Consider the following 13,336-nt stretch of genomic DNA (forward strand, 5'->3'; position numbering starts at 1 on the left):
GAGGTGTCTGTTAAGTCTTTGGCCTGAAGGACTTGTATGCATGCACTATTAGCATAACCAATGGACACAGGCACTGAGGGGTGGGGGCTTGCCTGGGGTGGGAATGACTGGGGGGGGGGGTCGATTGGGGAAAAAGAAGACAAATGTAAAACTTTAGACAATAAAAAAAAAGAAAGAAAGGGAAAAAATTCTTTGGCCTGTTTTATAATCAAGTTGTTTGGCTTTTTTTTTTATTACTTTTTTTGCTTTCTTCCTGTTTGTTTTTACTTTTATCGTTTTTTTAAATCTTTTTGTTGAAAATACTGCACATGTTCCCTTTTTTCTCCCATTGACTCCTTCTAGCCCGCTCCCCTCCCCCTCCAGACCTTCACCACCCTATTGTCTCTATCCCTGGGTTAAGCATATATGCATACAAGTTCTTTGATGGATCTCTTCCCACCCACCCACTCACACCTTCCCTTTGAATTTTTTACGAGTTCTTTTTTGTATTTGGGATGACCATTTATTATGAGATAAGTCATTTTGCAAGTATTTCTCTAAGTTTGTGGTTGCTTTTCTACTCACTTGACATTGTTTTTCACAGAGAATTTTTTATATTAATGAAATCCAGCTTATTGTTTCTTTCGTGAATCATGCCTTTAGTGTTGTATCTACAAAGTCATCATTATACCTAAGGTCATCTAGGTTTTTTCCCTGTTATCTTCTATGAGTTCGATAGTTTTACGTTTAGGTTTATGATACATTTTGAGTAAATTTTTTATGAAGGGTGTGAGGTTTGTGTCTAGGTACATTATTTTTTGCATGTGGATGTCCAGTTGTTCTAGCACCTAAAGAATTTTCTCTATTTTTTTGTCTTTGCTCCTTTGTCAAAAAATCAATTGGTCACACATATACAGGTTTATTACTGGGCTCTCTGTTCTGTTCCATTGATCTATTTGTATATTCTCTCACCAATATTATATTGTCTTGATTCTGTAGCTTTATAGTAAGTCTTGAAGTTTAGTAGTGTCAGTCTAGCACTTCATTTTGGGTCTTTATTGTGACTTTTATCTCTTTGCTTACATTTTCCATCTGTTCTTGTATGCTGTCTACTTTATCCATTAGAACCCTTAGCATATAAATGGTAGTTATTTAAATTCCTGGTCTGGATAATTTAAATTACAATGATTTCTTCCCCCTCCCTCTACAAGCAGCCCAAGGGGATTTTTCTATAGTTTCTACTGTGAAAACATGATTGAGTTTCTGGAGGTGAATCTTACAAAATGTGGAAAACCTTTTGTCATTTTATCTCCCACCACCTTTAATTCTCAGAGTTGTCCACCCTGAGCCTCCAACAATTTTTCAATATAGTTTAGGTTTTCCTATCCTGATGCTGGTTCACTTGGCATTCTCTGTTCATGAGTGTCTCCTCTGGTAAGCTGTGACTCCCTGTATTCACCTGCCTGTCTCTCCAATCTTGGAGGCAGTTTTTTGCCCTGTCTACTCAACTTTCTTACAAATCCCTGGAAGAACACTCATAAAGAGCATTTCTTCAAATGCTCTTTATGAATTAATGAGATGATCATGTGTTTTATCCTTCATTCTATTAAAGCAGTGGTTCTCAACCTTCTGGCCCTTTAAATACAGTTCCTCATGTTGTGACCCAACCATAAAATTATTTTCATTGCTACTTCATAACTGTAATGTTGGTACTGTTATCAATGGTAATGTAAATAGCTGATATGCAGGATGGTCTTAGGCAACCCCTGTGAAAGGGTCGTTGGATCGCCAAAGGGGTCGCGACCCACAGGTTGAGAACCGCTGTAAAGTGATTTATTAGCGTGACATCAGCAATATGAAGAATGGGAAGTCCCAGCCTTCATCTCCCCACAGATACACCAACTTAGCAACAATATTTGGACCAAAATTTTTTTACAAGAGATCTGAAATACAGTTAAGAAGTTGCAGTACCTAAGATAAGGGCAGAACTGAAAAACAGCTACATTGAAACTGAGGAAAAGAGCAATTTTATTTTATCCATGTCAGTTCCTTCTTCCGTCAGGTACAGCCCAGCTTTTCTGAGGGAAGAAAGAGAGAGAGAGAGAGAGAGAGAGAGAGAGAGAGAGAGAGAATTTCCCTTAAAAATAGGAACTAGATAAGGTTGTCCTTTTTCACCACTTTTATTCAACATAGTTCTGGAAGTCCTAAACATAGTGATCAGATAAGAAGAAGAAATAAAAGCCATCCAAATTAGAAAGGAGGAAGTAAACTATCATTATTTGCAGATGGCATGGTATTGTACAAAAACAAAAACAAAAAACCCTAAAGACTCTACCATAAAACTACTAGATTTAATAAATGAATTTGGCAATGTAGTAGGATTCAAAATTAACTTTAAAATATCAAGTGCTGATAAAGATGTAAAACAATTTGAATGGATTGCTGGTGGAAAATAAAAATAATTTTTAAAAAGAAATGTTTTCAGAAAAACAGTTTAGCATTTTCTCTCTCTCTCTTTTTTCAGTTCCTCATTCAAATAAACATATACCATATGACCAAGCAATCCAATTCCTAGATATTTACCCAAATGACACGAAAACATGTTTATACAAAAATGTTCAGGCAAATGTTTATATCAACTTTATTTATAATGATCAAACCCTAAATCTAACATAAACGTTTCTCAACTATGAAAAAGAATAAGCAATTTATAATATTCATATAATATAAATACTACTCTGCAATAAGAAATATTTCATTACGACACAGGTAGTAATATGGATGGACCTCAAATGCTAAGTGAAAGATGACAGACTCAAATAGTATATATACTAGGTTACAGATAAGGACATTCTTATAAAGGCAAAATTATTTGGCCCAAACTGTTTACTGTTTGCAAGGGAAGGTAAGAGAAGGGGTTTTCCAAAAGATCATAGGAATTTGTTTAGGTAAAAGCGGTTTCTTGAATACCAATTTGACAAAACTCTTAGAACTGTACACTAAAATTGTGGATATTACTGTATGCAAACTATACATCTATATATATAAAAGCCTAAGCGACCCTTTCGACAGAACAACTGCAACAACTGGACCGGTAGCTATGACGTGCACTGACCACCAGGGGGAAGATGCTAAATGCAGGAGCTTCCCCCTGGTGTTCAGTGCACTCCCACAGGGGGAGTTCCGCTCAGCCAGAAGCCAGGCTCATGGCTGGTGAGGGCAGCTGCAGCGGTGGGAGCGTCTCCCAACTCCATGGCAGCACTACCAAGCAGCAGCAGCAGGTGCAGAGGGCAGGTATGAGTGCTAGTGGCACCCGGCCCAGATTCAGGCTCCTTCTTGGCCACCTGCCACTTGGCGCACTGCTACATCCCTCAGGGGATGTCTGACTGCCGCTTTAGGCCTGATCCCCTAAGGATACAGCCTATACTGGCAGTTGGACATCGCCTGAAGGGTCCCAAACTGTGAGAGGGCACAGGCCAGGCCTAGGGGACCCTCCTCTCCCAGTGCTTGAATTTCGTGCACCGGCCCTCTAGTTAATTATAAATTGACAAAAATAACAAGAAAAGACAAGTAATAGAAAAACAAGTATGTACAATGAAAATAATCAGCATGTCCACACAGGCAGTTTAATTTCATCTTTCCTGGGAAAGTGGGATGAGAGGCTGCAGATGCTCTCTCAGTGAAAATTCCCAGAGAGCTCCACATCACAATATTTCTCACCAAATCCCAGGAAATATGACTCATTGTGACATCATTTTAGATTCACCACTTCATATGCTAAATCCATTTGGTAATCATTTATTCATCTGAATATTAATAGTTGTTAGTATATAGCAGCCTTATTCTAGGATTTGTAATGAGCCTGCAACCATAGGGAAAACACCCTAAGATAAAAATTACATAGATTACATTTCAATGAGAATCTCTTATTGAGATGTTATACAGGTTTTCCCTTATTTGTTATTTACAGACACAGTTCTGTGAATTATGAGACAGAGGTAATATTATATTATTATGTTTATTTTATAAGAACTAAGTAAGTGACTTCACTAAGAGCATGGAAAGAATACATGGTAGTTTCCCGCTTTATTGACTTTAGAACCTGATGACCACTACCTGAGACCGTTCCTCTAATACTCTGCAGCTGATATTCTGATTGACTCCCAACAGACAGGTAAGTATCTATATGCTGTGAATATTTTTAGTGAGAAATGTAATTCATGGAAAAGCAGTGGGACAGCTATACTTCCTCTGAGTTATTTGGAAGCCAAAACAGATATTTTCAATGTTTTTCTAAAATACTAAGGTGAGACTGGGGTATAAATGTCAAAAATGGGAGTTTACTGAGACTTATGAAACATTTGTCTGCCTCCCTAAAGAAATGAACAAAAAATAATAATATAGATGATAATGTGATTGATCAAGTAATAATTTCATCTTGTTCACCAAATGTTGACCCTCTCATTAGATGTAAAACACACACACAGAACCATATACTTTACAATGTAAACTGTAATTGAAAAATTAAATTTAAAAAAGAAAGTAAAATGAGAAAAAAAACTAACAAATAAGCTAGGAAAGCAAAAGCATGGAATGAATTTTAAACTACAAGTTTGTCTAATCTGAATTAACAAATTCTAAATTACATTTTAAACTTGTCGTTGTAATATCAGGCTGCTCATTAATATAGTTCATCTACATATGTAGACACTGAATGCCTACAAACACAGACCATTTCTTTCAAAATGTGCTTTATGAACAAATATGCTTATAAAACCTGGTATCTCAAATTGTTATACAAATTGAAAAGGCTTTAGCATTCACTCTACCTCCCAACCCTAGCAAAAATCCATAGCATTTTCTACCATATGAAAACTGTTTTACTAGTAATTCCAGCTATATCATTTGTAAGTTGGATAATTTTTAAGTACAATTAAAAGATGATTAAGAACTATTCCCTTGTTAGCTAGAACTCAAGAAGACTTCTCTTTGTTCTCAACTATTTAATCATCTTTGCAGTCATTTCCAATCTAGCTTTCCAGCATAGATTTTTGATTAGATAAAAAGTGGAGAATTTCTCATATGAGCTGTGTAATTTTAGAGTATTACATAACTTCCCACATCTTCAATTTTCTTGGTGGTAAAGTAGGAACAATAATACTACCTATTTTACACACACACCTGCATACATACACACGCATACAACCACACACAAAGTCTTATTCATTGTAGTATGTACTCTATGGTAAAATTGGTCATGTGTGTTAAGGTTGGAGAACATACTGTTGTGATGAAATAGGCTTGGGAAGTGAATTTTTAAAAGTTTTAGGAGAAAGGTGTGGGGGGGGGGTTAGAAAACAGTAAAGGAGGTAGAATATATGGTGGTGGAAGGAGACTTGACTTTGGGTGGTGAATGCACAATACAATATACAGATGATGTATTATAGAATTGTACACTTGAAACCTATATAATTTTATTAACCAATGTCACCCCAATAAATTGAATAAAATTTTTTAAAAAGGAAGTAGATTTTTAAAATATTTTAGGAGAAAAATGTTAGTAGTTAGCAGAAGATAGATACCTTTCAAATTGAAATAAAAAGATTTAAAATACTGTTCCTACAGAGAACAGATTCAAATAAAACATTTTACAACATATCACTTGCCACCAAAATAGATCTATAGGCTTAAGGCATACCATAAACAAGCAACTTTCGACACTGATCTCTGTGATTCTCTTATGACAGTAATGAGAGAACGAATAAATTTAAGAAAAAAAGGACTATCTCAAGCTAAAAGTATAGATTTCAAGAAAGAATTAAGAAAAATGATGGCTCATATATAATAGCTGGAGCAGCCAAAACTATGGGTGAGGAAAGGAACTGGAGACATAGAAAATCTCAGTGGCCTTAGTGTGAAAAAAGGCAAATTGAAGAGGAAGGTTTTAAAATTTCAAAACCCATGCACAACTAAAGACCTGCAACCACCCATTTTTTCCCAGACCAACATTAAGCCCATCATCACATCCTAATAGTAATATTGCAGCTGCACTCATCAGACTATGTCGAACACCCACCATTTTATTGTGTGGGGGTTTTTTGTTGTTGTTCACAGTATTACAGATGTCCCCATTTTCTCCATCTTTGCCCTTCTCCACCCACCCCCAACCCCACTCCAGGCTTTCATCATACTACTGTCTGTGTCCATGGACTATGCATATATGCGTATATGCTCTTTGGTTAATCTCTTCCTATCAGTCTGTTTTTTAATGTTTACAATAACACTGTAAATAAAATAGGTCTTATTACTGTCTTAATTTTTCAGATGGCTATATAAAGTTCAGGTGAGTTAGGTTAGGATTAATGATTCTTAGGTTGTAAATAGTAGGGCTAGTATGCCTCTCATCCCAGAGCCAGAGCTCTATATCTGATACTTTGCCTTCTCTTCAGAATTGCTTATGTTGATTATACATGCCCCTACTACTCCACTTATCCTACCACATCTGCTATGCATATATCTCTCAGTTACTACACTATAAACCCCCAAGCACTTAGTTTGGACCAATAGAGACAAGGAGTACCTGTAAATTGAATTCAATTTGATTTAAATGCAATTAAGACCATTGGACTTAGAAAGCACTCATTGTGGATTCAAGAGTTGATTTGGATCCAAAGCATGGCTTGTCAATTAATACTTGTTTGAATGCAATAAATTATTCAATCTCTTATGCATCCTAATTTAAATGAGTGCAATAACAAATCCTATATAATAAAAGCCTAATGTGCTAAGTGTCTGACCGTTTGACCATTCAACCAGTCACTATAACATGCACCAAACACCAGGGGTGCACATGCTCTGACCGGTAGGTTAGCTTGCTGCTGGGGTCTGGACAATTGGGACTGGGCAAGACGGGCAAGACACGCCCTGGAGCCCTCCCGCAGTTCCTCCCTGGCCTCGATTGTGCACTGGTGGGGTACTTTGGCCTTCCTGCTCCCTCTTGCAATCTGGGACTCCTCGGGGGATGTTGGAGAGCCAGTTTTGGCCCAATCCCCGCAGGCCAGGCCAAAGGACCCCACCAGTGCACAAATCTGTGCACAGGCCTCTAGTAAACATATAATGTTCTTAGAGGATATAATGAATATACTTTTCAAGAGTCTGGAGCAGTTTTTGGCAGGTGAGCAAGCATGCATGTGCTTTTCCTAGGCTTGGGGAAAGTGAATTGGCAGATATATTCACTCCAAAGAAGCCATTCATCAAGTTATTTGGTTTTCTATATCTCAATTTACAAACTTATAAACATTAAAATTAGGGAGATTTTTCCATAAAGATCCTTAAGATTCAACATAATACAAATCTGTACACAATGAGTGCACTAAGTTTTATTGTCAAGATGATTTTTATCTGGAGAATCTTGAAATACAAGTTATTGCTATAATGAAATAATACATATTGTATGCACACTCATTTGTTGTTCTCAGAGCCACCAAGCATTTTGTGATTCTCCGCATTGATGGAGAATGAGACAGAAGTGACTGAGTTCATCCTCCTCGGACTAACCAATGACCCCGAACTGCAGGTCCCCCTCTTTATCATGTTCACTCTTATCTACCTCGTCACGCTGATTGGAAATTTGGGGATTATGGTGCTGATTCTCTTGGACTCTCATCTCCACACTCCTATGTACTTTTTCCTCAGTAACCTGTCTCTGGTGGATTTGTGTTACTCTTCAGCTGTCACTCCTACAGTCATGACTGGGTTCCTTGTAGGAGATAAGGTCATCTCCTACAATGCATGTGCTACTCAGATGTTCTTTTTTATAGCCTTTGCCACTGTGGAAAATTACCTCTTGTCCTCGATGGCCTATGACCGCTACGTAGCTGTGTGCAAACCCCTGCATTACACCACCACCATGACACCAGGTGTGTGTGTGCATATGGCCATAGGCTCCTATATCTATGGTTTCCTGAATGCCTCCATTCATACTGGGGACACCTTTAGTCTCTCTTTCTGTGAGTCCAATGTGGTTCATCACTTTTTCTGTGATGTTCCAGCAGTCATGGCTCTGTCTTGCTCAGACAGGCATATTAGTGAGCAGATTCTTGTTTTTGTGGCAAGCTTCAACATTCTTTCTGCTCTCTTGGTTATCTTGATTTCCTACCTGTTCATATTTGTCACCATCCTAAAGATGCACTCATCTTCAGGGTATCAGAAGGCTCTGTCCACCTGTGCCTCTCACCTCACTGTAGTCACCATCTTCTATGGAACTATTATCTTTATGTACCTAAAACCCAGCTCCAGTCATTCCCTGGACACAGACAAGGTGGCCTCTGTGTTCTATACTATGGTCATCCCCATGCTGAACCCTCTGGTCTACAGCCTGAGGAACAAGGAGGTCAAGAGTGCACTCAAGAAGGTTGTTTCAAAGGCAGAATTTATTTTCTTTAGGATTATGATTTCAACATTGTGCAATGTTCAATAACCTAGTTTCATTAAGGCCACAGTAAGATTAAGGTCCCAAAGTAATATCCTTACCTATTCAAAAGTCTCTTCTTCAAAAATAATGGAAACATGTCCAGAAATGTACCACCTGAACAAGGATGGCTAAGATGTCATGGGTCCTGCTTGTCAAAAACCTTATTAAGGATATTGGTTTATTCACTTATTCTACATGCATTTTTTTCCTACCACATCAATGCAAATACAACTAAAATAGGGCTGCAAAGGAGACTATGAACAAAGTGCATGCATGCACCCCAGAAGGATACCTCACCTTGCAGTAGAAATCAACAATATTTTACATTTTGCTTCTGGAAATGCTTTGTAATTTTTATCGCTGATATTTGACGTGTACTTTTGTTGATTTGAATGATCTTTTGTTACTGCCCCATTCTGTTACTCTACTTCATTCACACTGATTTTCTTCCTATTTTTCACAGTCTGACAACTCCAAACATGTTCCTTCCCCACGTCATTTGTACTTGCTCTTTCCTGTGTGGAGTGTTTTCTTAGTCCATTAAGGCTGGTGCTTAAATGTTACTCTGTTATCGATTTTTTTCCTGACCACCTTTATAAAATAGTCATTCTTTATTTCCATGTACAATGTCCTTTCATTCTGTGTTATTCTTCATAGTCCCTATGAATCATCACCTATTAAAGAATTACTTGCTCTTTTTATTATTTATCTTCCCAACTAGAGTTTAGACTCTATGAAAACAATAGCTTAATTTGTTTTATTTATAACACTAGAGGCCCGGTGCACAAAAATTTGTGCACTCGGGGGGGAAGAGGGGGTCCCTCAGCCCGGCCTGTGCCCTCTCGCAGTCTGGGACCCCTCGGGAGATAACGACCTGCTGGCTTAGGCCTGCTCCTGAGTGGCAGAGGGCAGGCCCAATCCCTAGGTGCAGCCCCTGGTCGGGCTCAGAGCAGGGCTGATTGGGGAGTTGGGGCACCGCCCCCTGTCATGCACAGAGCAGGGCGGATTGGGAGGTTGCGATGCCACCCTCAGTCACGCTCAGGGTAGGGCTGATTGGGGGGTTGGGGCACCGCCCCCTGTCACACTCAAGGCAGGGTCAATGGGGAGGTTGCGGCGCCACCCCTTGTGATGCACAGAGCAGGGCCAATCAGGGGGTTGGGGCGCTGCCCCCTGTCACTCACAGAGCAGGGCCCATCAGGGGGTTGGGGAGCTCCCCCTTGTCACGCACAGAGTAGGGCCGATAGGGGAGTTAGGGCACCGCCCCCTGTCACACAGAGCAGGGCCGATCAGGGGGTTGGGGCGCCACCACTGTCACACTCAGGGCAGGGCCGATGGGGAGGTTATGGCTCTACCCCGTCACACACACAGCAGGGCCCGTGGGGGGGGGGGTTGGGGCGCCACACCCTGTCACACACAGAGCCGCAGGGCGATCAGGGGGTTTGGGCGCTGCACCCTGTCATGCTGATCTGGTGCCAGGAGGCCTCGCGGCTCTGCTGATCCCGGTGCTGGGAGGCATATTACCCTTTTACTATATAGGATAGAGGCCTGGGGGCCGGCTGGTTTGCCCTGAAGGGTGTCCTGGATCAGGGTGGGGGTCCCCACTGGGGTGCCTGGCCAGCCTGGATGAGGGGATGATGGCTGTTTGCAGCTGGTCACACACCCTTCAGGGTGGGGGTCCCCACTGGGGTGCCTGGCCAGTCTGGGTGAGGGGCTGAGGGCTGCTTTCAGGCTGGCAGTTTTGACTGCTTTCAGGCTGGCGGGAAGCTCCCAACCGCTCCTTTTTTTCTTTTTTTTTTTTCTTCTGGGCCAGCTTTAGCTCTGGCTCTAGCTCTGAGGCTTCCGCTGCCGGTTTGTTTGCAGTTCTATAATCGAAACAATGTATAACTTCAGCTCTGAGATCCCAGCCGGCTATATTTGTTAGAATGTTTCAAACTGCCAGCTCAGAGTCCGGCAAGTGAGGCGGGGAACGTTGGAGTCTGCAGTCACGGGAGCAAGGAAGCCTCATGTTCGCTTCCAGCTGCCTGGCTGCCGGCCGCCATCTTGGCTGACAGTTAATTTGCATAAGGATACGCTGATTAGCCAATCAGAAGGGTAGCGGTCGTACGCCAATTACCATTTTTCTCTTTTATTAGTGTAGATAATCCACAGTACCTAAATGACTATTTCATAGTAAATTCTCAATAAATTTTTGTTAAATGAATGACTAAAATAATTAAGTTTGAGTCCAACTGTATCAATATGTTGAATATTTAAACTATTTATGATTATACTACACTTGATCTTAGCCAAAAGGCTGAGAAGCGATCTCTATTTATGATTATAGTGTATCACCCCCATATCATTAACTTTCTAGATAGGTGTATAGTGCATTTCAAGAAGCACAGCTAATAGGCTGCTTTGCTGAAATTGTTTTATGTACATTCTCATTCATTGTGTGCACGTCAATATTTACTAGTATACACAAAGATTTCCTGGATCCCATGAGCAAATAAATCATCTGCAACAATCTTATAATTTTACTTAGAAGTGATGTCTCATTAAGTGGTAAGTAAAATAGCCAACAAATACTATTTAGTAAATCACAAAAAGGCATTGAATATGAGATTATTTAAAGATTTAGTATCTGATTATATTTGAAAATACTTCATACATATGAAATATAATGAACTGAAATGATTCTAAATATCTATAGAGAATATAAACATGACAATATATATCAATAATCAAAATACAGCACATTCAATATACTAGTACAGGGCCTAAACTTATGCTTTTAATTTTGATCCCCAGGGAGCTCTGTACTATACAAAGTCTAGACACAAATGTATGCCCTTGTCTAATTTGTTATCTCTATAGAATGAGAGGCTTCAATATTGCAATATCTGTAAGACTGTGCTTGGATATGCTAATATTCTCCTGCTGGTACTTTTGGATGTCAGTACCATAACACAAATATTCACTTCTTTCTTATGGTGAATTTCTCCTCTTGGAACCATTTCTAATTATTATTATCTTAAATAATTATTTAACTTTAGAATTATTTTAGAGTTACAGAAAAAAATTTTAAAACAGTTCAGATGTTCAATGTAACTCTGCGGCAGTCTGAACAATGGTCTGCAAAAAGATCACCCTAACTTCTGGAATCTTCTCAGGTTACCTTATATGGCCTAAAAGGACTGTGCAGATGTGATTCAAGTGAGGATTTAGTCTTGGATTATCTGTGTATACCATAATGACACTCGTATCTTACATATAATAGGGCATCATGGAGATTTGACCACAGATAAATGATAAAAGGGGAGTAGGCAATGTGACCTTGGAAGCAGGTCATGTGGCCACAAACCATGGATGCCAGAAGCCACCAGAAGATGCACAGCTCTTCCAACCAATTGATTGTTGTTCAGGGAAACTGATTTTGGACTTCTGGATGGAGAGAAGGATGGGGTCTGGGTGGAGGGGGTTAGATAAAGGGAGGTAATGGGACATCTGTAATAATGTCAACAATAAAAATAAAATATAATTTTTAAAAAAAGAATAAATATGTGTTGTTTAAGCTTACAGGTTTGTGGTAATTTGTTATCACAGTCACAGAAAACTAATACAATTCTTGACTAATTTTCCCTACAGGGTACATTTGTATAGCTAAGAAACCAAGATTGACACAATACTATTTTCTAAATTTCAGATTTTATTTAGATTTCATTAGTTTTCCCACTGATAACATTTTCTCTTCTTGCATTAATGGTTGTGTCTCTTTAATCTCTTCTGGTCTGTGAAAAGCTCTCTGTCTTTTCCTGTTTTTATGAGTTTGACAGTGTTGAGAATACTAGTCAGGTATTTCACAGAATGTCTTTCAGTTGTGATTTTCTGACATTTGCTCATGCTGAGACTGGGGTTAGTTAGAGTTTTCAGAGACTCACATGAAGTGTTTTTCTCTTCACATCATATCAGCAAGGTTTGTCTCTTTCTTCTTCAATTATTTATGTACTCAGTCATTTATTTATACTAGTGTGTTCTCATTCATTTTATATTGTGGAACATAACCAATTCTAGGTTATTAGGTTTTGCTCAAATTGTTCCACGTTTACCATTCGTAGCTCTTTCAGATTGTTCCTAAGTCCCTTTGACAAAGCTTCACCCTTTTTTGTGTGTGAACACTCCCTTACTTTCTGTTACTACAAAATTCTCTAGGCTTATCTTGTATTTTTCCTACCCCTAACATAAAATAAACTATTTCTACAAAAAAACTCCTTTCCTTTTTAAAGAATGGCATTTAAAAGCCCAGGTTTGAATCCTGATTATGCTCATTGATACTGAAGTTTTATTTCTAATCTCTCTAACCCACAGAAGTAGGAGGTATCTATCTATGTATAAATTCGTAATTTATGGTTATTCGCCATCTATCCACCATACCTATAGTAAGTTAAACATAAGTGTATACTGATGTCCCTGACTCTAATCCAGCAATTTTTAACTGGCATGCTGTAAAAAATTTTAAAACATGCAATACCTGACTATTTAGTTAGGGGCACTAACCTCTTTTCCCTTAGATTGTCAAAAAAAAAAAAAAAAATGACAACAGTCAACACAATAGCTATCCAGAGTGAATTAACCAAAATTATACCTATTTTTTGTCAGAGTGCCAAAAATTATATTTTTTTTGATGTGTCACAGAATTTTAGTAATTAGCTTATGTGTGCCATGAAATGAAAAAGGTTGAAAATTGCTGCTCTAATCTATTTCATCCCAACTTTCCTCCTTCCTTCCTTCCTTCCTTCTTTCCTTCCTTCCTTCCTTCCTTCCTTCCTTCCTTCCTTCCTTCCTTCCTTCCTTCCTTCCTTCCTTCCTTCCTTCCTTCCTTCCTCCCTTCCTTCCTTCCTTTCT

At 39.0% G+C, this 13,336-nt stretch overlaps 1 protein-coding gene and 1 pseudogene across 1 annotated transcript; one reads left to right on the forward strand and one right to left on the reverse strand.

The window, feature by feature from the left end:
• The first annotated feature begins 7,489 nt into the window (after positions 1-7,489).
• LOC106694333 (olfactory receptor 5B3) lies at positions 7,490-8,458 on the forward strand. The gene has a single exon (XM_014458444.1). It carries the CDS (start codon positions 7,490-7,492, stop codon positions 8,456-8,458), a length of 969 nt encoding a protein of 322 aa, XP_014313930.1.
• A 2,230-nt stretch (positions 8,459-10,688) lies between these two features.
• Positions 10,689-10,757, reverse strand: LOC111826703 (annotated as a pseudogene).
• Positions 10,758-13,336: the final 2,579 nt, after the last annotated feature.

This window comes from Myotis lucifugus, unplaced genomic scaffold (genome assembly GCF_000147115.1).
Source record: "Myotis lucifugus unplaced genomic scaffold, Myoluc2.0 scaffold_97, whole genome shotgun sequence".
Taxonomy (NCBI): domain Eukaryota; kingdom Metazoa; phylum Chordata; class Mammalia; order Chiroptera; family Vespertilionidae; genus Myotis; species Myotis lucifugus.